The sequence below is a fragment of the Staurois parvus genome, unplaced genomic scaffold (genome assembly GCF_062004578.1).
Source record: "Staurois parvus isolate SC_StPar_1 unplaced genomic scaffold, SC_StPar_1.0 ptg000544l, whole genome shotgun sequence".
NCBI lineage: Eukaryota > Metazoa > Chordata > Amphibia > Anura > Ranidae > Staurois > Staurois parvus.
In genome coordinates this window covers 5,118,012-5,145,563 of record NW_028318340.1, presented here as the reverse complement: position 1 = coordinate 5,145,563, position 27,552 = coordinate 5,118,012, and the positions used below count along the sequence as shown (strand labels likewise).

At 42.8% G+C, this 27,552-nt stretch overlaps 1 protein-coding gene across 6 annotated transcripts in view; it reads left to right on the top strand.

The window, feature by feature from the left end:
- Nucleotides 1-27,552, top strand: part of NBEA (neurobeachin) — an 881,324-nt gene that overhangs the window by 812,473 nt on the left and 41,299 nt on the right. For 4 of the 6 annotated variants that reach the window (XM_089690860.1, XM_089690861.1, XM_089690859.1 and 1 more), the window contains 4 exons: nucleotides 12,999-13,061; nucleotides 13,430-13,519; nucleotides 15,561-15,753; nucleotides 24,422-24,493. In XM_089690860.1, the coding sequence (XP_089546986.1) occupies nucleotides 12,999-13,061; nucleotides 13,430-13,519; nucleotides 15,561-15,753; nucleotides 24,422-24,493 (418 nt within the window). The remainder of the gene's footprint in view (nucleotides 1-12,998; nucleotides 13,062-13,429; nucleotides 13,520-15,560; nucleotides 15,754-24,421; nucleotides 24,494-27,552) is intronic. The other 2 variants (XM_089690864.1, XM_089690862.1) reach the window with 1 other exon arrangement.

The following is a 27,552-nucleotide window of genomic DNA, read 5'->3' as shown; positions in this document are numbered from 1 at the left end:
AGCTCACCTTTCATAACATGTTACACGTTACACCCATATTCAGGGTGCAACATGTTATGAAAGCACCGGCTCTCATGCTTCGTGCCGATCCCCCGCTTTGACAGCTAGCAGGGAATCTTCCCCCCTCGACCGCCCCCCGGTTGGCTGTCAAATTTTAAAAAAACATGGCCTTGCTGTGCTCCTGCCCAGCCGCATCACTCATTCACAGTCCCCTGTCGGCTTGTAGTTCTCAATGAACTACCAAGGCATTATGGAGTGCCATGGTAATTCATTGAATCGCTATACTTGATATACTGTAATGCTTTACAGGCTCCTCCAGCAAAAAAAAATAATAAATGCACATTCTTTTTACCTGTAAAAAAGTGCATTTTTTTTTTTTTACCAAAAGGTGAACGTATCCTTTAATAGGCTGCTTTTGCAATCTGCACAGGCCCTTACCCTACAGTAGACATTGATCTTTGAGTGCCGTCATGGTAAATGTAGCCCGTTGCACCTTACACTTCGCCCAATCTGAGAAACATGGAAGTCACCTGATCTCGGTGTGTTTAACCAATCTTAGGTTTAGCTTTAGCCTTGTACAGTCAGTAGTTTTATCTGATCAGGGCTCATTGAATACTATCTGCTTTGTTGGTTAGTCTTTTATTCATTGCTGACTCCCAACAGTAGGATGCATAGGTGCAGCCAGGGAAAGTGGACGCCAACACCCAATGCTTCTCAAGTGTTAGGTAATAATGGTTTGCGGTGAACGTAGCTCATCACAGGTGGGTCATAGGTGAAAGGCTGAAGTACATTCAAAGTTCACAGCTTCAGAGATTAACCCATGGGAAATGACAGATTGCTGACGTGTGCACTAAGGCCATTGTGAAGTCCATGTAATGAACACCTTCAATTTTATTACATATGCCTACTTTGCCTCATCACTTATTAACAAAAAATACAGCGTTCTATATATTCAAAGCAGATTTTCTCACACCCATTTCTGAGTCAATGAAATGTCTTCATACAGGTGTGTAGAGAGCATTAGCTTTCTGTTTAATGAAACACATACACCAAAGCCAATGTTACACCGTGAAGAGGAGCTCGAGGCTATTGATTCATTCTTTCTTGACAGGTGAAATCATGGCTGCTCCACTAAGCACAGCAATTATAGCATTAAAATATCAGAAGGTCAGAGGAACAGATAATATTCTTCCTTGTGTCAGATTAAAAATTGACACTCTTTGACAGCATGGGATCTCTGGCTGAGAACATTATGACAGCTTAACTCATATTGCTGTTGTAAAGCTGTAATTTATAATGAACTTTACAATGACTGTCTGCTCCTGTGGTGAAACATGACAGAACACTCTGGATACAAAGCCTGTATCTCTTTCTAATATGTAAACATCAATTATGTGGAGTATTAGATATTATTTGGAATTGTCTTTACCACAAAAGGGACATCATAATCCTGTCACATTTCCTCTGGGCATATCTATTGTGTATTTGTAAAGAATGCAGTTCCAGCCCATTAGGCTGCACTCTTCATTTCACTGTTGGCTCGTGTCTGGTGTAACTGGTTTACAACAGAACTCTGCATTCACTTTTTCTCATTGTAGGTATGGGTGCCCTTGAAATTTTCCAAAATTGACTTAATTTTAACGTATATATATATAAACTCAGTCCCTAAAATCTTTAGCATTAATGAACTTTCAAGAGACATTTGTTAATAGTTTTAAATATGCATTTTTCACCACAATAATACCTGGTGATCCTGCCATGAAGGTCCTTTATCAGGCATTTTTATTCCTTCCCCCAATTGTGATCCATGGGGACAGCAAAAAAAACAAGCTAACACAAATTGCGTCGCATGGTCCACTGTCCTCACCATCAGGAAATGTGCCCTACTGAATAGCATGCAGCCACTGCCGGAGTGAATGCATGTAGACATAAAGGGGTTGATGTGCAAAATCTGGTGCAGCTCTGCATAGAAACCTTCCATTTTTTTTCTCAAAGCTTAAAATGGTTCTAAAGGCAAATTTTTTTTACTTTAACTAGTTGCCGACTGCAGATAGCCGAATGATGACTGTACTGCGGTCGGCCAATTATGGGAGGGTGTCATATGACATCCCCCCAGAACACACTCTCCTGTGTGCCTCCGGGGGGTGCCCCCCTGGCGATTTCTGTGATCGCTGTGTCTTATGGACACAGCTGATCATGTGATGTGGTAAATGGCCAATCACAGCGGCCTTTTACCACGTGATCAGCCGTGTCCAATGACACACTGATCACCGGGAAATGCAATTGCCGGTTCTCGGCTGCACTTTCCTCACGCTGTCACAGCATGAGGAAAGTACTGCCGAGAACCGGCAGTTGTCAGAGCAGGGATCTGCACCGATCATCAGGATCACTGATAATCAGTGCCCTGATGATTGGTGCCCAGCAGTGCCACCCACCAGTTCCGCCCACAAGTGCCCAGCAGTGCCACCCACCTGTGCCCAGCAGTGCCACCCAGCAGTGCCCATCAGTGCCACCCAGCAGTGCAGCCAGTCAGTGCCACCCAGCAGTGCAGCCAGTCAGTGCCACCCAGCAGTGCCTCCAGTCAGTGTCCAGCAGTGCCGCCAGTCAGTACCGACTATCAGTACCAATCATCAGTGCCACCTCATTAGTGCTGCCCATCAGTGCCCATCAATGCCGCCTATCAGTGCCCAACAGTGCTGCCTATCAGTGCAGATTCATCAACGCACATCAACTCATCAACGCACATCAGTGAAGTAGAAAAATTACCTGTTTGCAAAAGTTTATAATAGAAACAAAGAAACTTTTTTTTTTTTTTCAAATGTTTTGCTAATTTTTTGTATATAGCGCAAAAAGTAAAATACCCAGCGACGAGTAAATACCACCAAAAGAAAGCTCTATTTGTGAGGAAAAAATGATACACGTTTCATATGGTTATAATGTTGCATGACCGTGCAATTGTTATTCAAAGTGCGACAACGCTGAAAGCTGAAAATTGGCTTGGTAAGGAAGGGGGTATAAGTGCTCTGTAGGCATGTGGTTAATGCATTATTTGCATTAATGTGTGACAAAACCCAGGACCCTGCAATCACTATATCTGGTTTCCCACAGTACACAGAACATGGAAATACAATTATTTTAGTAAATATAAACTACTAAATACCTTTTCTCATCAGCAGTTAGAGCAGTCTTGGGACTTCTATCAGTGTTCAGCAGAGCACTGGTTAAAGCTTGTAGGAGGAGTTTTCTTTCTGCTCTAGGAGGATGTAAAACCCCTGACCTCTGTCTGGACAGTGTTGGCCCTGTGCTGATCACATGCGCTCTCCCAAGGAAAAAAAAACTAGCAATACACACTAAACTGAGCATGTGCAGAATGGCTATGGTTCAGTCTGTCTTATGAGGAGTTAAGACGTGGACATTTGAACAAGAGGAGGGGCAGAGAAGAGAGGATCAAATGGCCTTTTTACACAATGCAGAGGATTAACCCCTTAGGTTCCACAGTGAGTATAACAAGCATGCTTTACTGCATATACAGACTGATTTTACTGTTGTGGGCTTAGTAATGCTTTAAGATAAAAAAAAAACCTTCTGTACAAAAACATTTCCTCCTCAGCACCATATACTTACCTGAGCCGATCTCGATCCAGCAAAGTGCATGAGAGCAGCGTCTCCCTTCTCTTTCTCTTTCCCCACAGTGCAGATTGATAGCAGCAGGAGACTTTGGCTTCTGCTGCTGTCAACCAAACCCTATGATGAGGGAGTGTTCTCCGCTGTCTGTGTCTATGGACATAGACAGCAGGGCTCAGTAGCGAGTCTGCACAAGTGCACCCATAGGAAGCAGCTTCCTATTGAGGGCACTCACTGAAGAGGAAGAGCCAGGAACGCAGGCAGGGAACCCCTGGACAGGAGGATCAGGGCTGCTTTGTGCAAAACCATTGCACAGGGAAGTATAACATGTTTGTTATTTTAAAAAAGGTACCTTTTAGAATCGCTTTAATTGAACAAGCTGACATTAGAAGCTGCAGCAAATAGTAAATCAACCCCAAAGTGAGCCTGCAGGAGATCATCAGTGCTGAGATATAACAAGGTAATAAAAGGGCAAAAAATGGTATTAAAAAAAAATTTGTCGTTTTTTACTCAATGCTTTAGCAAAAAAATGTCATTTAGTTAGGCTTTGCATTTACTTTAATTCCATGTTATCCTTTCTAGATTTTTGGGAAAAAAAAGGCAGGGAAAAAAAGCAGTTCTATAAATATTTTATTATCCATTTTGTTCTAATATGCTTGTACAAGCCTTTGAATTATCCCCTATACAAACATGGTCAGATTTTGCTTGTTGCCATTTAGCATCTGGAGATTTACATATGGTCTATGACAAGAAACAAAACTGGAATATTTACCACTGCTAAACTAACAGCAGCTCTGGGTACTGCTTAGAGAGTTTACTCCATTGCCTTGTACTGCAGTACCAGATTTGATGGAACTATTTAAACCTAATTTATAGGTTTGACCACTTACCCTCCAGAGGATTTACCCCCCTTCCTGACCAGGCCATTTTTTGCGATATGGCACTGCTTTACTTTAACTGACAATTGCACGGTCAACACTGTACATAAATGCATTTGTCATTTTTTCCCCCCACAAATAGAGCTTTCTTTCAGTGGTGTTTGATCACCTCTACGTTTTTTATTTTTTGCACTATAAACAAAAAAAATATATATGTTTGACTTTTTGCTATAAAACATATCCAATAAAAAATTTAAAAAAATCAAATTTCATCATAAATTTAGGCCAAAATGTATTGTGCTACATGCCTTTGCTAAAAAAAATCCCAGTACATGTAAATTAATTGGTTTACGTAAAAGGTATAGTGTCTACAAATGGAAGTATATATACTGGAATTTTATTTTTTTTATACTAGTAATGACGGCGGCAGAGAGATTCAACACAGCATGTCCATGCTGACAGGAGAAAGACTTGTGTTGTTTACACACAGGTCTCTCCCCTGTCAGCTTTCCCTGAAAAAGTTCCATAAAGCTTCCCACGCAGGGGTATCCACCATCAAACACATGCAGATGAAAATTCAGCCTCCTGGCTTCTACACAGTTTTATGTCTGTCTCCTACAGACTCTTTCTAAAATATGGCTCTCGCACACAGCTGGCCACTAGCACACAGCTAGTCTCCTTGGTGAAGCCCTCCTGACTCCAAGGCAGAGACCTCCTGTCTGCCAGGATGAAGTCCTCCTGACTCCATCTGCCGGGGTGGAGCCCAGAACCCTGGTCCTGACTCTAGAAGAGAGTGAGGCACACCTGCCCAATCAGTCTCCTGGCCATTCCCAAAACCTGGTCCCAGGATTGGAGATTTCATCCCTCGCAAATCGCTTTGAAATCTCCAGGCTCCAGGTCCCAAAATGGACCTTATAAACAAATGAGGAAAGTGAAAATCCACTTTCCTCTGTATCAAACACGTACCCCGGAGCCCCTCAACCTGCCTTGGTGAGAATCCTGGCCGAAATAACCTTTCAACATCGTGCATAGACATCACCAGACGCTGGGTTTCATCCCTGCTGATGCTCTGCCAGGCCTCTTCTGCAACTGTCTTCAGTTTCTGCTTGTTCCTGGGGCATTTTCCCTTCAGTTTTGTCTTCAGCAAGTGAAATGCATGCTCAATCAGATTCAGGTCAGGTGATTGACTTGGCCATTGCATAACATTCCACTTCTTTCCCTTTAAAAACTCTTTGGTTGCTTTTGCAGTATGCTTTGGGTCATTGTCTATCTGCACTGTGAAGCGGCGTCCAATGAGTTCTGAAGCATTTGGCTGAATATGAGCAGATAATATTGCCCGAAACACTTCAGAATTCATCCTGCTGCTTTTGTCAGCAGTCACATCATCAATAAATACAAGAGAACCAGTTCCATTGGCAGCCATACATGCCCACGCCATGACACTACCACCACCATGCTTCACTGATGAGGTGGTATGCTTAGGATCATGAGCAGTTCCTTTCCTTCTCCATACTCTTCTCTTCCCATCACTCTGGTACAAGTTGATCTTGGTCTCATTGTGGTGGTGTATAGAGCCAAAAATGTTAGAATTTTGTTGATGTCCCAATATTTATGGATCTGACTGTATATATATATGTGTGTGATTTTGCGCAGCCCTGCCGCCTTGTACCAGTATTTCTGCTATAAAGCAGCGGGCAAGTGGTTAATTGCCTTAACGTATAACTAAAGGTAAGACTTTTTTCTTAGTTTTGGATAGAGTGGAGGTGGATTAGGACCCCTGTCAGTTTTTATTGCTGCCTGTGCCCCCCGTTAAGGAGATTCACCCTCTCTATTTGTTCTGCTTACCATTTGTCCCCAGAAAAGTAATAGAGGGGAAATCTTCCAATGGGGACACTATTTCAGGTGACCTGGGGGTCCTTAAGGGATTCCCTTAATTTGTAGGAATTTTCTCTCACGTCCTGTACACAGATGGCGGAAAAAAATGGGTATAACCTTCCTTTGCTCTATCCAAAATGAAAAAAAAAGACTTGCCTATATTTCTACTTAAAAAAAAAAAAAGCACAGTCTCTTTTAGAGGCAACAGTATTATTTGGTGGAAGTCTGCCTAAAACTTTTTTTTAGATTGGGTAGCATTTTGTAAGGGTTTTATTGCTATCCACGGGCCTGTTTGCATGTGTAAGAAGATTTTCCTACATGGTTAAACTGGCCATACACTGTAGGATTTCTCTCGTTTAGCCTGACAATTTATCAATTCCCATTTGTGGATAGATAAATCTCTCCTGCAGGCTATTGGATTGTCAGCCAGCACCCACGGCTGTCAGAATACCCAAATATTGGCCACATCTGATTGGTGCTGTCCTCCCAGCTCCTTTGATTTTCAGAGATTACATGGGAGGGTGCCAACAGTATTACCCACAACTCAAATCTTATGCAACAATACATAACATGCACTGGTTTGAACCTTTGTACTTCAGTGTAATGTAACCAACAGTTTCTGAATTTTATTACAATGGTAATCGGTGGCCTCCCTGGAATATCTTTAAAAACTCCAGGAATTTTAGGTTAGTAGAAGTAAGAAAAAAAACTGTAAAATTGTATACCGTTCCAAAATATTGATGTTTTCAAAAGAGCAGAAGTTTTAGGAATCAGTGATGGCTGATGTGTTTGGATGATCTAGGACTGTCCTGAACTCCAAGTTAAGGAAAATCCAATTGCAGTACAAGACTCCTTTGAACAGGTTGGGCTCTGACAGTACCTCTCATGCTGCATACTCATCTTGTGATCAGGAAGGCAGGGCCCATTATTGGGAATATTGCACTTTGGTGTGGCTCTGATGGCATTATTTTGGTAACAAAGGGTCTTATTCATTGAGCCCTATATTACTCACCATGCCTGCATTTATATATAAAATGTAAGGGCCTACATAGATCTTGTGGTGTCCAATAGAATTCTGTCTGACTAGCACTGTAGAGAATATTCTGTGATTGGAGGCCAGCGGTCACATGACTTTAAGAGAGCATATTATCGGGCTCTATTCTTCCTTCCCCTTTTTTCTTTCATTGTCACAAAAGTTCTAAACACATTTGTAATGTACATTGGTATGCTTTATAAATATGCAGTGTTTATTAGTACTGACTAAGGGCCACAGAAAATCAGATACATTTATTCCCAAAAGACATTACTGAAGTGCTTTTAGTTGACCAGTCAAGGTTCTGTTTTAACAATCAGCTGACTGGTGGTATCTGTCACAGTCACATGACAATCACAGACATGTGATCACTGCCAATCCTGCTAAACTTCAAATCATACTCATACTATATCTCTGGATACCTTTAAGCTGGGTCAGTTGGGTTTTTTTATTAGTCAGCGAGCTGATCGATTAAAAACAAACTGGTTCCCCCATCCACGCAAGCGAGGTGGATAAAGGAATTGTATTCTGACAACAGGGACTCCTCCACTATTAGAGTACACTGATCAGCTCTGCAGCCAGTTGTCTGCAGCGCTGATCGAACAAAAATTTTCTGACAAGCAATAGACGGATCAAAGTTCGGCTAGTCCCTGAAGAACCGGCCACATTTCGATCAGTCTATGACCAGCTTTACTGGTTTCATAGCTCTCCATTTAGTGAAACTTTGTTTCTATGACTAAAGAAGATCCCTATCTTCTCCCACAATCCAGCTAGCTATGCCTCTAAGGCCGCCTTTCTCAACCATGGTGCCTTGAGGTTTTTTCAGGGGTGCCTTGGCAAAATGTCTAAAAAAGCCAGTGGGTGGAATAAGCCTGCCTTTTCATTACAGAAAGTCACAGGTTTTCCTTGTGCACCATTACAACCAGGGGCGGACTGACAACTCATGGGGCCCCCGGGCAATAGGGGATCATGGGGCCCCTGTGTCCTTGCCCAAACTCAAAAAAGCCTATGAAAAAGGTACCAGGGGCATCTCATGGGGCCCTCTACTGACCCCGTGCCCTCGGGCAGTGCCCGAGTTTCCAAATGGTCAGTCCGCCCCTGGATACAACCTTCTAGCCATTAGAATCCTGACAACCAATGACATAATCAGTTGATAAGGAGGACGTCAGCTGCCTGCACAGCTTCCTAATTTACCCCTCTCCATCAGTGCTGGGGTCACATTAGCTCAGTGCTGGAGAAAAACTGAGGGAGAAGAGAAACATTGGAATACTAGTCAGTACCAGGGTGCAAAAGTGTATTTACTTTGGAAGAATAAATCACCTCTAATGTTGGGTGTCCAACATGTGTGAATGTTGCTGCATTATAGAAAACTACTAGAATAGTTTTCACATTTTACAATGGGGTGCCTCAATACTGTCCATAATTTTTAAGGGTGCCTCGGGCCTGTCTTACTTTTAAAGGGTGCCTTAACATTGTCCTTAATTTTAAAGGGTGCCTTGACTGCAAAGAGGTTGAGAAACTGCTCTAAGGTGTGCTAGTCATCACAATGTAATACTTCAGCCTGGCACATAGTGTCAATTTGTCTGACAAATGTGGTAATAGAGTAAAACAAACAAAACAGTAACCTAAAAAATGTTCTTTTTACAAATCCTTAGACAGATTAGATATTTGATATGTGGCCTTTCACTTTCTATGTTTAATTTAAGTAGAACATATTTAATCCTTTGTAGAGAATTATGTATTTGAAACTAGTTTTCGGGTTATGTTGTTTTAGGGATTGCTTTGTTTGGCAGGCATCTATGTCATGGTGTGAGAGGACATATGATGATATTAGCAATAATTGAAGGGTTGAGAGCTCTTCACTTGGACACATGGTGAGGTCTGTAATTGCAGTCTCACTGTAGTAACACTTCGCTGTTTATTACTGCCAATGTAGTGACAGGCTGTAGCAGACATTATTTTTCACCAAGAATTTTCCGTACATTCATCCTCTGGGGACTGGGAATGGCCTTGTTAGATGTAAGGTGTTTTTTTTTTTTTTTGGCACTTTCTAAAAACATTAATTCCTTTGGTATTAGTTTTACATTTTCTAATAAGCCACTTTTAAATAAACATAACACAATCTTATGAAGGTTGAATCGGAAGGTGCAAGTAAATATATTTTGGCACATAGTAACAAATAGAGATTTTATACTGTATATATAAATATGGACATATATGATATTATGTCAGTAATAGTGCCATTCTTTTGCAGAAGAAAATCCATATTAGGCAGAAATTAGTTTTAATGTCTGTATTTAAAGCAGTATTAAACCCAAAAGTAAACCTTTATTACTATTACAGCTTACCAATTCTTAGCTGTGATGGCTGCATTAGTTTTCATTTTTAGACTTCCTTTCTTCTAAATTCATCTGGTGATCTGGCAAGTAAGTCTGTTTTTTTTCAAAAGAACAAACTATCTTGCAGATTGTAAAAATTTACAGGAATGAGACAAACCATTTACCACTGGCAGGGGTATTTACATGTACTTTGCACAATGACAATAAAGTTGAATCTAATCTAATTTACAATGATCAGCTTTTACTTATTCATGTAAAACCTTTATCCCAAAAGGAAAAAAAAATAGTTTGCTGTAACTGATTATAAATTGTGATCCTGAGTTTGGCTTCAATTTGTTAGTCTAAAACTGCTAGGACATCTAACACTGCCCTTTTCCCAGATGAATAGTACTGCTGCCAGCTGTGCCTCCTGTGCTCATTCATCCAGAGTCAGGGCACTCTAATACAGGAGGTATGTTACTGGCCAGATCAGCAGGTGAAAACAGAAGGGAAGAAGCCTAAAAAGAAAGGAAAACTAATGCAGCTACCACATCTAATGATTGGTAAGCTGTAATAAATAAAATTTTTGGTTTTGGGTTTAATACCGATTTAAACATTTGCTGCCTATACTTGGTGATAGCTTCAAAGTCTAATTTATTAATGTGCAAATATACCTCTTTCTCAGTGTCTGCTGATACAAATAATTGCAACTAATGATCTCACTACTCTGAAAATTGGAGCATTTCAAGCGGTATTAACTAGTGAAATAAACTGGTATTGCCCTATAATCCCCCTTGGATGTAGTGGGGAATAGCCGGACCTGCATTTGAGGTATTTTGCAGGTGAAAAGGAAACACAGATCACATCCTGTTCTCATATGTGTAGATAAAGATCTTATGTTAGAAACAGCAATGGTACATGTCCAGTAAATACTTTTGCTTATATTAGCCAGATTTTGCTAAGCTTTTTATAGAAAAATTGGTTTTGGTTACATCCTGTATCAGGGGCGGACTGACAACTCATGGGGCCCCTGTGTTCTTGCCCAAACTCAAAAAAGCCTATGAAAAAGGTACCAGGGGTATCTCATAGGGCCCCCTACAAACCCTGAGCCCTCGGGCAGTGCCCGAGTTTCCAAATGGTCTGTCCGCCCCTGGCCTGTATAAAGAATATCTTAGTGCTATTACCAGGAATCTTTGCGTTATCTCTGTCTGACACACAAGATAAATATGATTCAATGTGGTGCTTGTGGATCCAGTATGACTCTTTTAACTAGCATTCGTGGTGTGGAGCCCGTTGTGGAGATCTCTGTTGCCCCTTATTTTCCGTTCTCTCTATCAAATTTCTTTAAATTCATCTTAAGCCAGCGATAGATGGAGCGATTTTCTTTCCTATAACCACAGTCAGTGTTGATGGGGTAATCCTTCCCACGGAGCCATTGTGTTCTCCCAGCAGGGGGAGCTATCCCCGCTAGGAGAATACAGTGATTACTACTAGCAACCATAATAGCCACTAAAAGCCGACAGACTGGTTTGTACCCAAGTTGATCAATCACTTGGGTACAATCAGCCTGTCCATACATGGTTCGAACCTCGGCCGGTCCCTGCCAAACCTGCCAAGAATCGAACCTTCTATGGCTAGCTTTAGGATATTCGTGGACAGTTTTTTGGCTGACCTAACTGTTGTTTTTGCCTGCTCTTTTGGGAGACATTAGTGTCCTCCTCAGACTATGTCATTCATATTTTGATCTCTGGTGATAATGTGATAATGGAATGTCACATTTCTTATTTGTTAAAAAATAGTGAAATATACAACTGATTCCTTGATGGCCACAGATCTTTAGCTGAATTTAAATGATTTGAAGGCAGCAAATTAAGTACAAAATCAATCAGCAATTGCCAATGCTATTTATAAAACATTGTATTTGTGCTTAAAGGAAACCTTTCAAGAGAGGCTGCAAATGCTAGTTACCTGCTGGTCACCCCAACCCTTTAGTTCCAAAACTTCAAGTCACCAACCTAGGTCAACCTTTTATACAAGGTTTTTGTATCTATCTGTGGCTCTGGAGTGCGTTTAACACTACAAGGGGTTTACCAGGCATTTCACTTTCAGTTCATTTATTTGGTAGGGCACCTTTTGCAGGGTCCAGTGCACTCAGGAGTCCACCCAGGCTTGCTAGATCTCATTTCTCCTGGTGACCTCACAAGAAGACAATGCATTTAGAGAGTCAGGTTGTGGACAACACAGCTTTGTCACTGTTTGTGGAAACAGTTGATGGTGTCATTGTGAGGAAACTGATCAATCAAGTACATGTCTATAGTAGAATGAGCTTTTCAGGGCAGATTACTCCAGATTGCAAGGAAAGAATTAATGAAAATTGTATTATTGTTGAGCTCTGTTGCTGCTGTACACATAGATACCCTTCATTGACGTGCTTGTTTTTGACATTGGTGCACTTTAAGTGTCCGTCCCTAAACGACAGTATTGTGGTCTGAACAGTACCATTGAAATTATTACTCTACATGCTTTCAATGTTATTACTAATAGTAAATCAGTCCTTGCACCTAAAAAGCAAGGTCCACGTCTTAAATGTGGCCTGCCACAGCAAGAGTGATATCGTTCTCCTTCTGGTGTAATTTGAGGAATGTGGAGTAGCTCATATCTAGCTAAGAAGTCAGTCTCAGCATTGTGTTGTGTCTTCTTGCAAGTACTCATTGGCAGGAAGATGAAGTCACCATCCACACTACAGCAGCTGCAAGGTGAGTATATTATTTAACTTTTTTCCCCTACAGGTGTTTTTCAATTGTTATTTAGCAATTCAACAAGGGGAGGTGGGCCACATTTAAAAAGCACACTTTGTATGTAGTGGATGGTCCACTTTATTGGCTAAAAACATGCATGAAAATTTATGCTTCCGTTAAAATGGAACAAAATCCTTCTATTCTTTGTAGCGAAGGAAGCTGCCATCTTAGCTTCTGTTTGATCTGCAGTTGCCATAGCACTGCGCATGTGATCAGTTATGACACCAGCCATTTGATAGCTTGATATTTCAGTTGAGAGCAAAAAGCAACTGCAACAGTTATCATTCACGGGATGCCTTGAATGTAACTGTTTTGGAAAAAGGGTACATCGATGGGTTTAGTTCCACTTTAAGATTGCCTTGCTACTTGTAATATTAAGCATTGTAGTGCAGCATTGTACAGACCATTTGCTGTACTCCTATATTCTATTGTGTGATTTAATGCAACTGTTACTCTTTTTTTTTTATTTAAGATTCCTGAAGCTTATTTTATAAGAAACTCCTATACTTTCCTTCTTACTGGGGAGTTTGTGAAGGTATATTTACACAAGATAATGGTGTGGACACAAATTATTATAATTAACTTGTACACGTGTGGTTTGCGAGAGTTTGGAGAGATTTCCGCGGTCTTAAGCTGCATGTCACCACAGGTTAACATTCACAGATAACCTAGATCCTCTGGTAAAATGGTTGTTTGGTTAAGTGAAGCATGCTTGAGAGAAAGCAAAGCTTGTCTACAGCAATACTAACACTTGGCTGAGTCTGCAGCCCGGGAGAAGAGCACCGGTGAATTTTCTGGACTTCTTTCATGGCTGACTTGGGATGTGCTTGCATTGTCAAGGAGTGTGTTGACCTATCTCTTTGATGCATATTGATTATGACAATCACTCCTCTCTCCCTGCAGGCCATGGAGGCACAGATACAGAATTTTGGACAGACGCCATCTCAGTTGCTTATTGAGCCACATCCGCCTCGAAGCTCAGCCATGCACCTGGTGAGATATAACGGCTTGCTGGGAAATTCGTTTCTCTCTCAGCACAAAAATCAGATCTGTCTGCAAAATTAAATGTTTGTGTGAGTGGAAGAAAACATATACACACACACATTTATATATATATATAAATATAATGCATTACACACAGTATTATTTTGACATAATTTAGCTATATTTGTAGAATGAGTGATTTTATTACACAATAAGTACAATAATTAATGTCCCTAGTTGTATGTACAAACTACATTATTGACTGTTGTTGCATGCAGAAACTAAACTTTGACATTTTAAAGACTGGAGGAAAGATCATGGAGGGGTTTCTCCTGGTATTTATTTTAGTATTATTTATTCATAGCAGATATTTATATAGCATCGACCGTTTATACAGCTCTTTACATATATACATTGTACATTCACAACAATCAGTGCCCTCAAGGAGCTTACAATCTAAGGCAGCCTTTTTCAACCAGGGTGCCTTGAAGTTTCTTCAGGGGTGCCCTTGCAAAATGCCCAAAAAATTGCTCAAAAATTGTATTCAAGAAGCCTGCCTTTTTGTTCCACAATGCCATAGGTTTTCATTGTGCACCATTACAGCCTTCTAGCCACCAGCATCCTAACAATCAATGATGCCATCAGTTAATATGGAGGATGTCGATCGCCTGCACGGCATGCTTGTTTTCCGCTCCCCGCCCCTCTTTGTCAGTAATGGTGTCAAATTAATTGGGTGATGGAGAGAAACTGAGGGAGAAGAGAAACATTGGAATACTGTTCAGTATCAGTGTGTAAAAGTGTATTTGCTTTGGAAGAATAAAACACTTCTAACACTGAGTGTCCTACATGTGTGGGTGTTACTGCAGTTGGTAAACTATTAGAATAGTTTTTTTACAATTTAGAATGGGGCCTTGTAACTGTCCATAATTTTAAAGGGTGCCTCAATATTGTTCATAACTGTAAAGGGTGCTTTGACTTAAAAAAAAAAAAAAAAAAAAGGTTGAGAATCACTGATTTCAGGTCCCTAACTCACAGTCAACATACACATATTTCAGCCAATTTAGACAGGAGCCAATTAACCTACCAGCATGTCTTTGGAATGTGGAAGTTAAGTAGTTAAGATTTGAACCAACGACCCTAGTGCTGCCAGGTGGAAGTGCTAAGCACTTAGCCACTGTGCTGCCTGATAACCAAGTCAAATTCCAGTTGTTAGGTTTCTAGTACCAATTTTAAATTTCAAACTGGGGAATGTGTTTTCTGGTACATTACATGTATGTTGTACAAGCCTTCAGAGATACAGAGGCATGTAAGAGTGTACAGTTTAATATATTTATACCTGTTTACAGGGCAATGAAGGTAGGGGAGACTAACACTGCATTGCCCTCCCTAGTGTGAGAAGCAGTGCTGGCCTCAGCTGCCGAGGCCAACACCACTACTCACACTGGGCAGGCCAATGCAGAATCCTTCTCCTCTACCTTCATTGCCCTGGACGCCAGCTCCTATAATCTGTATACCGGTGAGGTTATTCTGCTGCAAGCTTAATATGTCATTATACCCATTTACACCTATTACCGTGGTTACCTGGTTAGCTCTCCTACCTTAATGCTGTAGGGTCTGGATTCAGTTCTTAATTGGTCACTAGGCAATCGAGTATCTCTATGGTCTTTATGTCTACATACGATCCCTGTAGGCACTCCTGTTTCCTCTTATAATACTGATGGGTACTTCACTATTGACCAATGTTGCTATCTAGTGTACATTTTTAAAGGCATTATTCAGTAAATGATCATGAAATCTCCTAGAGGGCATGGACTGAATGCCATAAGTGTTCTGTACATTTGTAATATGTCCGTGGTATATAAAATAGAGCAAGATGTTTACATTGGAGTGACGGGCAGGTTTTGTGGTTCTGCTGTACTATACCATTTTTTTTTTAATGACATTTTCTACTTTGTATAAGATATGAGTAGATGTTTTAAAGACACTTACCTTTACAGCACTTTCCTAACACTGGGCTTTGTTGTCTTCTCTTTCTTCTCTTGTACAACAGTGTTTCCTTCCACAGAGCCCCCTCATGTTTAAGGATCAGATGCAGCAGGATGTCATTATGGTGCTGAAATTTCCATCCAACTCTCCAGTCACCCATGTTGCAGCAAACACCCTTCCTCATCTCACCATCCCCGCAGTGGTGACTGTCACATGCAGCCGACTGTTTGCAGTGAATAGGTGGCACAATACTGTTGGTATGTCATGATCTGCCTCACTGTGTGCTAGTTAGTTTAGAGGGAAGCTTCTCTATTAATCCTGTTTTCATAACCCCTACCCCACCTTTTTTCAAATCAACTTACTTTGTTCTCTATAAATATCTTTTTTACTATATCTGCCTTGTTAGAAATCTTCTTTGCTATGTTCCAGCATGGTTCTGTGCAGAAAAAATGCAGCATATTCTGCTTTTTTTTTTTGCACTGGAAACTGACTGGAACTGACTGCATTGGTGTGAACTAGGGCCATTGGCATACATGGAAAACACTGTGCATGCATTTTTGATACATAAAAAAAAAGGCTCTGGACTGCATCTAGTGTGAACTAGCCCTTAGGTAGGCCATAGACGGGCCATTTATTGGCCGAATTTTCGGCGTATAAACGAAAAATCGGTCGGCTCCGTTGCCGATGCTGCCACCCATGTAGTTTTTCGGGGATTTTCCAGCATGACCAATAAAAATAAATGAGGAGATCTGCTCAAAACGGCCGATGGGCTGGCCCCACTAACGGTGTGATTATCGGCCGAATTTTCGTGCGGATGAAAATTCGGCCAATAAACGACCCGTCTATGGCCTGCATTAGTGATGGTAAAGTGTATGTTAGGGCAAAAATGAAAAGAGAAACATGCATATGTCCTATGGCTTAACCCCTTAAAGACCCAGCAGTACTTTTTGTTATACCAAAAATGCACTCCTCTTCCAAGTCGTCTTGTGGGCTGACAGCTCACAGCAGTTTTGTGAACTGAGTATTGTGAGCACTACCCCGTTCTTATTTGGCAAACTTCTCAGACCCACCTCTTGTCTCATCTCCACAACATAAAGACTACCGTATTTTCCGGCGTATAAGACGACCCCCTACTTTTCCTGCTAAAATGTAGTGTTTGGGCTATACTCGCCGTATAAGACTACCCCTCTAGCAATGCACACCAGTGGGAAGAATAGTGCCCCATCATTGGTATCGGTGGAAGGAATAATGCCCCATCATTGGTGTCAGTGGGAGGAATAGTGCCCCATCATTGGTGTCAGTGGGAGGAATAGTGTCCCATCATTGGTATTAGTGGGAGGAATAGTGCCCCATCATTGGTATCAGTGGGAGGAATAGTGCCCCATCATTGGTATCAGGGGGAGGAATAGTGCCCCATCATTGGTATCAGTGGGAGGAATAGTGCCACATCTTTGGTATTAGTGCGAGGAATAGTGCCCCATCATTGGTATTAGTGGGAGGAATAGTGCCTCATCATTGGTGTCAGAGCGATGAATCGTGCCCCATCATTGGTGTCAGAGCGATGAATCGTGCCCCATCATTGGTGTCAGTGGGAGGAATAGCACCCCATCATTGGTGTCAGTGGGAGGAATAGCACCCCATCATTGGTATCAGTGGCAGGAATAGTGCCCCATCATTGGTATCGGTGGGAGAAATAGTGCCGTATCAGTAGGGGGAATAGTGCCCCGTCAGTGGGAGGAATAGTGCCCCATCATTGGTGTCAGTGGGAGGAATAGTGCCCCATTATTGGTATCAGTGGGAGGAATAGTGCCCCATCATTGGTATCAGTGGCAGGAATAGTGCCCCATCATTGGTGTCAGTGGGAGGAATAGTGCCCCATCATTGGTATCAGTGGGAGGAATAGTGCTCCATCATTGGTATCAGGGGGAGGAATAGTGCCCCATCATTGGTATCAGGGGGAGGAATAGTGCCCCATCATTGGTATCAGTGGGAGGAATAGTGCCACATCATTGGTATTAGTGCGAGGAATAGTGCCCCATCATTGGTATTAGTGGGAGGAATAGTGCCTCATCATTGGTGTCAGAGCGATGAATCGTGCCCCATCATTGGTGTCAGAGCGATGAATCGTGCCCCATCATTGGTGTCAGTGGGAGGAATAGCACCCCATCATTGGTGTCAGTGGGAGGAATAGCACCCCATCATTGGTATCAGTGGCAGGAATAGTGCCCCATCATTGGTATCGGTGGGAGAAATAGTGCCGTATCAGTGGGGGGAATAGTGCCCCGTCAGTGGGAGGAATAGTGCCCCATCATTGGTGTCAGTGGGAGGAATAGTGCCCCATCATTGGTATCAGTGGCAGGAATAGTGCCCCATCATTGGTATCAGTGGCAGGAATAGTGCCCCATCATTGGTATTAGTGGGAGGAATAGTGCCCCATCATTGGTATCAGGGGGAGGAATAGTGCCCCATCATTGGTATCAGTGGGAGGAATAGTGCCACATCATTGGTATTAGTGCGAGGAATAGTGCCCCATCATTGGTATTAGTGGGAGGAATAGTGCCTCATCATTGGTGTCAGAGCGATGAATCGTGCCCCATCATTGGTGTCAGAGCGATGAATCGTGCCCCATCATTGGTGTCAGTGGGAGGAATAGCACCCCATCATTGGTGTCAGTGGGAGGAATAGCACCCCATCATTGGTATCAGTGGCAGGAATAGTGCCCCATCATTGGTATCGGTGGGAGAAATAGTGCCGTATCAGTGGGGGGGAATAGTGCCCCGTCAGTGGGAGGAATAGTGCCCCATCATTGGTGTCAGTGGGAGGAATAGTGCCCCATTATTGGTATCAGTGGGAGGAATAGTGCCCCATCATTGGTATCAGTGGCAGGAATAGTGCCCCATCATTGGTGTCAGTGGGAGGAATAGTGCCCCATCATTGGTATCAGTGGCAGGAATAGTGCCCCATCATTGGTGTCAGTGGGAGGAATAGTGCCCCATCATTGGTATCAGTGGGAGGAATAGTGCCCCATCATTGGTGTCAGTGGGAGGAATAGTGTCCCATCATTGGTGTCAGTGCAGGGTGGAATAGTGCCCCATCATTGGTGTCAGTGGGGGGGAGGAATAGTGCCCCATCGTTGGTGTCAGTGGGAGGAATAGTGTCCCATCATTGGTGTCAGTGGGGGGTGGAATAGTGCCCCATCATTGGTGTCAGTGGGGGGTGGAATAGTGCCCCATCGTTGGTGTCAGTGGGAGGAATAGTGCTCCATCATTGGTGTCAGTGGGGGGTGGAATAGTGCCCCATCGTTGGTGTCAGTGGAGGAATAGTGCTCCATCATTGGTATCAGTGACACCAATGATGGGGCACTATTTCTCCCATTGACACCAATTACACTTGCTGACCTCTGTTCTAGTATGGTGCTGCTGCAGCCAGCATATGTGGTTGCAGCAGCACCTCTACACGGCACACTTACCGGCCGCTCCTTCACTCGATTTTCGCGGGGCCGCTCGGCTCCGCCCCCTCGTCGGCGATTGGCCGCCTGTGTGCCTTTCCTGAGCTACAGTTCTGGCGGCCAATCACCGGTGAGGAGGCGGAGCCGAGCAGCCGCGCGAACATCCAGTGGCCGAACTGAAGGAGCAGCCGCGCTTCCTGGACCCACTTCCTGGATCGTCGTGGGACCGGAGCCAGGTAAGAAACAGCAGCCCCTGCCCACCCCTGTACTTAGTGTCCCTTCCTTTGGAAGGGGGGGGGGGCGGCGGCAGCACCGCCCCCCTAAAGAGTGTCAGTATGCCGTATACCGGCGTATAAGACGACCCCCGACTTTTGAGAAGATTTTCAAGGGGTAAAAAGTCGTCTTATACGCCGGAAAACACGGTAATCATTCTGTAGTCCTAAGATAAGTACTGGGAGGACTAATTGCCCTGCTTGAGATAACACTGGATTACTAGACACAGGACAGGTCTGAACTGGTATATCAGAACACTTTCAATGGTATATTTAACACACTAAAAGACAGCAAATAAGATAAGTCTTTGTTAGAGTTTGCATATGCTTTAAGCGACTAGATGCAATTTTAGAATTAACAAAATAGGGCCATTTAGACAGGAGCCAATTAACCTGCCAGCATGTCTTTGGAGTGTGGGAGTTAAAGCAGAGCTCCACCCAAAAGGGGAGGTTCCGCTTTAAGGATTGGTCCCCCGCTCGCCGTGAACTATTGGCACCGACTACCGCTCTGACTCCCTCCCTCCCCGCAGTCTTCTGGGACACATGACATAAGACCACAGAACTATTCACAATACACACGGGCACCTGGCTGTGAAGCCGCAAGCTGTCATAGCCAAGTGCCCACACTTAAGATGCTGCCGCCGGGGAGCGAGAACGGTCAGTGAACCTGGTTGGGGTGACCACACCGCTGGATTGTGGGACAGGTGAGTGGTTATTTTTTAAAAGTCAGCAGCTACAGTTTTTGTAGCTGCCGACTTCTTTTTTTTGTCAGAGGAGACTGGAGTTTTACTTTAAGTAGTTGGGATTTGAACAAATGACCCTAGTACTGCCAGGTGGAAGTGCTGACTGCTTAGCCACTGTGCTGTATTGCATTTCTACCAAACCTACAGCCCACTCATTAGTGAAAATGACAACAGATTACAAGCAAGCAAGCGGGGAAATCTGTCAGAAATAGGAGAAAAGGATTAAAAAAAACAGTTATTTCTGTAGAAATTGTATTGTGTTTCTACAAAAAAAGTTAAGTGTAGTCATACATACTCCACTAACTGTGACTGTTTCAATCGCTTGGAATATTTGCGGTCTCCAGCGTGTTGAGTCACTTAGCATGCACGAACACAATGCCGTTTTGTGGTAGCTTATCTTTTGTTGTTAGCACTAATACTCAGGGAATTGTGCTTCCTTTGGGTCAGAGTTCTGTTTCTTCAGAGTGAGCTCCATGGTGTCTGCTCACACAGTGGGTGTCTGACATTCAGTCCTCCCCTGGGATAAACACTCAGGACTAGAATTCAGCTATGACTCCCCTCTTGTCAGTTATGTTCACTCTTGTTGTGTGCTGCTGAAGGTAGGAAAAAAACCTATACAATGCAATGCTGTAGAAGAGAGAGTACAGGAAGAATCATTCGAGTAATGCCATTTTGTTAATATTTGTTTATTTGTGTCACTGTAATTCACCCTATGTAAGGGGCTGACTTATTATATGTATAAATTTGTGATCCTTCACGCACATTTAACAGCTGACTGTAACTTTAAGGATCAGTGCACTTTCACAAAAAGTACAGTTATTATTATTATACAGGATTTCTATAGTGCCAACAGTTTGCTCAGCGCTTTAAAATATAATGGGAGACAATACAGCAACAATACAGTTCAGTACAAGAGGGATAGGAGGGCCTGGTCCATGGAGCTTGCACTCTATCTTTCTGACTCTCTGCCTTTACTTTTAAAAAACCCCACCCTGACCCCATATGTATAGGAGCCTTTACACTTTAATGTTGTCCACCTGTGGTTGGGTACACCTGCAGACTTAGGAGGGAGGTGCCAAAAATAGATGTCTGGGGGAGCATTCGCCCCCATTATGGCACTGCTATCTCCTCCAATTATGAAGTTCTATTTGTTAGATTCCCAGCACTGTGTAGTGCAGAAAAACCTGATTGCTTACATTTCTACCCTTTCCTTTACCAGGAGAGATACTGTTTATTAATACATTTAGTTATTTTGATTGAACACATATCAGAATTAAATGGGAGTCTTTAATATCTGCCTTTCAGTGTTGAGCAGATGTTCCGATTTATTCCTTGGAGTGTTACCTATATACTGGAGAGCGGCAGTTGAACTTTTTTTCCTTAGTCACATAAAAATGGCATTTTATTTTTGAACCACCTCTGTGATCGCTTCCATTTTATTCTTAGACATACACAGTTTTACAAAGAACATACTGTTAGTCTGACCATAAGTGAAGAAATTGCTTTCTAGTCACAACTGTTTGTCCCATTGTGTTCTGATCTATGCATATAATATAGTTTTCTAGTTATTTAACCACTTGCTCTCCAGAGGATTTGTCCCTCTTCCTGACCAGGCTATATTTTGCAATATGGCACTGCATTACTTTAACTGACAATTGCGCGGTCATGCAACGCTGCACCAAAATGAAATTTATGTCCTTTTTTTCCCACAAATGGAACTTGCTTTCAGTGGTATTTGATCACCTCTGCGGTTTTTATTTTTTGCGCTATAAACAAAAAAAGACTGACAATTTTGAAAAAAAAAAAACAATATTTTTGACTTTTTGCTATAAAACAAAAAATGAAAAAAATCAAATTTCGTCATGATTTTAGGCCAAAATGTATTCTGCTACATGTCTTTGCGAAAAAAAAAAATCCCAATATGTGTAAATTAATTGGTTTACATGAAAGTTCTAGTGTTTACAAATGGCGGTATATATACTGGAATTTTTTTTTTATACGAGTAATGGCGGCGATCAGCGACTTATTGCAGGACTGCGGCGGGCATTCTGACACTGGCGGGAGCTGACTAACTGCCACTGACATCCCCAGTGACACTATTACAGTGATCAGTGCTAATAAAAAGTACTGGCACTGTACTAATGACACTGGGCAGGCAGGGGTTAACATCTGGGGCAGTCAAAGGGTTATCTGTGTGATGTGTGTGTTTTTGTTGTGTTTGACTAGAGATGCATGCTGCTTTGTGTTGCCCTGCATAGCAGGTGCTGACAGCGGAGAGATCAGTGTTGTTTACATACAGACCTCTCCCCCGTCAGTGTTCCTCGGCAATCGCTGGGTGGCGGCGGGGAATCTCCAGCTGGGACCCAGTGATCGACAGTTGTAGTCGCCAGTGGCAGCACGGGTAGGGCACGCATTCCCCCTACCCAGAAATATAAAATCACGTATATATATACATGATTTTGCTCAGCCGTGCTGCCCTGTAGCAGTAGTTCTGCTATAGGGCGGTCGGGAAGCTGTTAAAAAAAGTTAGCCTCATGTATATTGAACATTCCTCATACTGAAGCTCCCCCAACACTCCACACCTTTGACCTTACTACCATCGAGGAAGTCTCCAAGATCCTCTCTGATGCCCGCCTCACCACCTGCCCCCTCGACCCTATCCCCTCACAACTCCTACGACCTTCCTCCTCCTCCATCCTACGCTCCCTCACCCACATCTTCAATCTCTCCCTCTCCTCAGGCACTTTCCCCTCCCCTCTGAAACATGCACACATCACCCCCATACTTAAAAAGCCCTCCCTGGACCCCAATGACCCGAACAATCTCAGACCCATCTCCCTGCTCCCATTTACATCTAAACTCCTCGAGCGCCTCGTCTACACCCGCCTATGCTCTCACCTCAACGACAACAACCTCCTCGATCCCCTACAGTCCGGCTTCCGTCCCCTACACTCCACCGAAACTGCCTTACTCAAACTCTCCAACGACCTGCTAACCGCCAAAGCTAATGGCCACTATTCAGTGCTCCTACTCCTTGACCTCTCTGCGGCCTTCGACACAGTCGACCACCCCCTCCTCCTCAAAAAACTACACTCCCTCGGCCTCAGAGATTCTGCTCTCTCCTGGCTCTCATCCTACCTGTCACAACGCTCCTTCAGCGTTACCTATAATGCTACCACCTCCCCCTCACTCCCCCTCTCTGTTGGGGTCCCTCAAGGCTCTGTCCTCGGGCCCCTTCTCTTCTCCATCTATACCTCCTCCCTTGGCCAACTCATACACTCTCACGGCTTCAACTACCACCTCTATGCCGACGACACACAAATCTATCTCTCAACCCCCCACCTCACCCCCTTGGTCTCAGCCCGAATCACACACCTACTGAGCGACATATCAGACTGGATGTCGCTCCACTTCCTTAAATTGAACCTCTCCAAAACCGAGTTTCTTGTCTTCCCCCCAGCCCGGACACCACCCCCCATTGATTTCTCCGTCACATCCAACAACGCTACCATCAAACCCGCCCTGCAGGCCAGAGTACTGGGTGTCATTCTGGACTCCAACCTATCCTTCCAGCCCCAAGTCCAATCTTTAACAAACTCGTGCAGACTCCACCTCCGCAACATCCCCAAAATACGCACGTTCCTAACCCCAGAAACCACTAAACAGCTCATCCACTCTCTCATCATATCACGACTCGACTACTGCAACTCCCTCCTCACTGGCCTGCCTCGCCGCTGGCTATCCCCTCTTCAGTCCATCCTCAACACGGCTGCCAGACTCATTCACCTTTCCAACCGCTCTGTCTCCGCCACCCCCCTCTGCCAATCCCTCCACTGGCTTCCGATTGCGCAACGGATCAAATTCAAAATCCTAACGCTGACGTACAAAGCTGTCCACCATACTGCCCCGTACTACATCTCTGACCTAATATCCATGTACCGCCCAGCACGCACACTCCGCTCCTCACAAGACCTCCTTCTCTCTAGTTCCCTGGTCTCCTCCTCCCATGCCCGCCTCCAGGACTTCTCCAGGGTGTCACCCATCCTCTGGAACTCCCTGCCCCAACCCATCAGATTATCACCTACTCTCCTCTCCTTTAGGCGCACCCTGAAAACCCATCTCTTCAGGGAAGCCTACCCCACCCCCTGCTAACTTGCCGACCTCCTCCACTCTTCCTACCACTCCATCCCCCACAGCTATCTCCTCCTGTGCCACCACCCCCTCCCTCCTAGATTGTAAGCTCGAAAGAGCAGGGCCCTTGATTCCCTCATGTTTTGCATTGTATTGGTATTGTTCTGTCACATGTTCTGTCTCCCTTTGTAATGTACAGCGCTGAGCGAACTATTGGCGCTTTATAAATACTGTATAATAATAATGATAATAACTGTCATGTGTGCTCATTTATGGATTATTGAACGTTCACTGCATATCAGTAATCAATTTGTATTCATTTTATCTGCAGGCTTGAGAGGAGCACCTGGTTACTCACTGGACCAAGCTCACCATCTCCCTATTGAGATGGACTCTTTGATTGGTATGTACTGTGTTCTGTTATTTCTATACCAATCTGCCTTCTTATGTTTATTTATTACAGGTACTTACAGCAGGTAAAATAAGTATTGAACACATCACCGTTTTTCTAGGTAAATACATTTCTAAATGTGCTATTGACATGAAATTTTCACCACATGTCAGTAACAACCCATGCAATCCACACAGACAAAGAAATCAAAACAAATACGAAAGTCAGATATTAAGCTATGTGTAATACAATGGAATGACACAGGGAAAAAGTATGGAACACGCTAACTGAAATGTATTTAATACTTCATACACAATCCTTTGTTGGTAATGACAGCTTCAAGATGCCTCCTATATGGAAAAACTAATCGCATGCATTGCTCAGGTGTGATTTTGGCCCATTCTTACACACAAAGTCTTCAAATCTTGAAGGTCCGTGGGCCTATTCTATGAACTCTGATCAATAGTTCTTTCCATAGATTTTCTATTGGATTCAAGTCCGGTGATTGGTTGGGCCATTCTAGCAGCTTTTATTTATTTATTTATTTATTTTTATCAAGAATGTCTTGATACATTTTTCCATTCCTCCTTCTTTCAATGATATGAAGTTTGCTAGTGCCGTATGCTGAAAAACAGCCCCACACCATAATGTTCCCACTTCCAAACTTCACTGTTGGTATGGTGTTTTTGGGATGATGTGCAGTGCCATTTGACATCCAAACATGGTGTGTACTATTGCTTCCAAAGAGTTCAATTTTGGTCTCATCTGACCAGACTATATTCTCCCAGTATTTCACAGGCTTGTCTGAATGTTGTGCAGCAAACTTTAAATGAGCTTCAACATGCTTTTTCTTCATCAATGGAGTCTTGCGTGGTGAGCATGCATACAGGCCGTGGCGAGTGCTTTGATTAATGTTTTCTTTGAAACAATTGTACCTGCTAATTCCAGGTCTTTCTGAAGCTTTCCACAAGTGCTCCTTGGCTCTTGGACAACTCTTCTAATAATTATTTTCCCTCCTCTGTGAGCACCTGGCCGTGGACAGTTTATGTGAAATGATGTTGGGATTACGGCCCCCATCAGTGCTCACTGGAACATTCAGAAGTTTACAAATCCTTCTGTAACCAATGCCATCAGTATGTTTCGCAAGAGTACGGCGGCAAAGGTGTTGAGAGAGCTCCTTGCTTTTACCGATCATGAGATGTTTCTTGTGTGACACCTTGGTAATGAGACACCTTTTTATGGGCCATCAGTTGAGACTGAACCAGATTATATTAATTTGCACTGAAAAGGGGCAGGATTGCTTTCTAATTACTGATAGATTTCAGATGGTGTCTTAGCTTTCCATGCCTTTTTGCATCTCCCTTTCTTCAAGTGTTCAGTACTTTTTCCCTCTGTCATTCCATTTTATTACACATAACTTTATTTCTGAACTTATTTGTTTTGGTTCTTTGTATGTATGGGTTACATTGGTTAATACCAACATGTGGTGAACATTTCATGTCAATAACACCTGTAGAAATGTATTTACTTTGAAAAATGGTGACGTGTGCAAAACTTATTTTACCCGCTATATATAGCACTTGATAATTTGCTCAACACTTTACATATTTATTATACATTCACATGAATCCCTGCCCTCAAAGAGCATACATTTTAATGTCCCAAACTAACTTATGTTTAGCAGAAAGCTTAAGAAATATTATGGGCGTCTGTTTAAATAAATTAAACAGATGACAATGACCATACAAGCCAGTCATGCCAGTCCTTTCAGTTTTATGGTACAAGATACAATGATAAGTTGTGATACAAGATAAAAAAATTCTGATTAATTGCTAGAACATGTTAGCAGCAGCAGCTGACTATTGACTTTGGAAGTGTCAAGTTTGAGCTTGCAGGTTCCCTAGACCCAAACAAAATTCCACTAATGCATAGGTACAATTCACTAATCGCAGTTGATTCCACCATCAGGAAAACAGCTCTCACTCTCAATTACTAATGTTAGCACTTATTCTAGACTGCATTCATTATTTTTTGGCCAGATCATATGTTTGCATTGTGCTAAAACACAATACACGGTAATGCATGAACAACAGTGCTTTGCTACACAGTAATGGGCAAACATTCACATTGAATGGCTCCATAACTTCTTATAAACAGAACCTTTTTTTTTTTCTTCCCACGCAGTGCACCACAAGTGGCCTGTGTGTTGTGGCATGCTGCTGCATTTAATAGAATCCAAAAAGAAGACTAAAAGGTTTTGTCTGTTGTTTAGTGCATTAAAGTGATATTAAAGGCAATTAGCCGACTCCTCCTGGCCCCTTCCCTCCTGCCGAGTGCCAACAGAACAAGCAGCTTGCTATGGGGTACCCAAGCAGGCTTACTCCTGAGCCACTGCTCTGCATGTCCATTCACATGCAGAGTCGTGATGTGGCCCCACCCCCTCTCTCTCTTCATTGGCTAACTGGTTGTGATTGACAGCAGTGGGAGCCAATGGCTCACACTGCTGTCTCAGCAGGAAGAGGGAGAGTCCCCACTCCCCAGAGAGCCAAGGTTCTTGTGCACGCTGGATTGCGATATAGCTCATGTAAGTGCTGCTGCACACAGAATATTTTATTACCTTCATGAATAAAATGCACGAAGGTAAAAACCTTGAGTCTTTACAACCACCTTAAGGTGGCCCATTCAAAATAATTGCCCTGCCCATTCAAAATAACTGCTTTAATGGATAATAATGCATTGCAGTAATGCAATGCATAATGTAAATGGGCCCTAAACATCAACTTTAGTATTTAGTAGACTAAGTTGCAACTAATGTCTAGAAACTCAGGATGCAGGTCAAACTCATGTGTATCATTGTGTCTTATTTGTATTATTCACTATTAATTTGTATACATTTGTTCCGATACGCATGTATTTCGATTACTGTTATCAAAATGCACAAATGGCCAACTATATTTAATTTTCTTGTTTTTTTGTTTTTTTTATTCATTATTCTTTCTTCACAAAAATGTATGTTTGGCCAACATAATAGATGTCTTTGCTATGAATACTGAATGAAAAATACATTTATT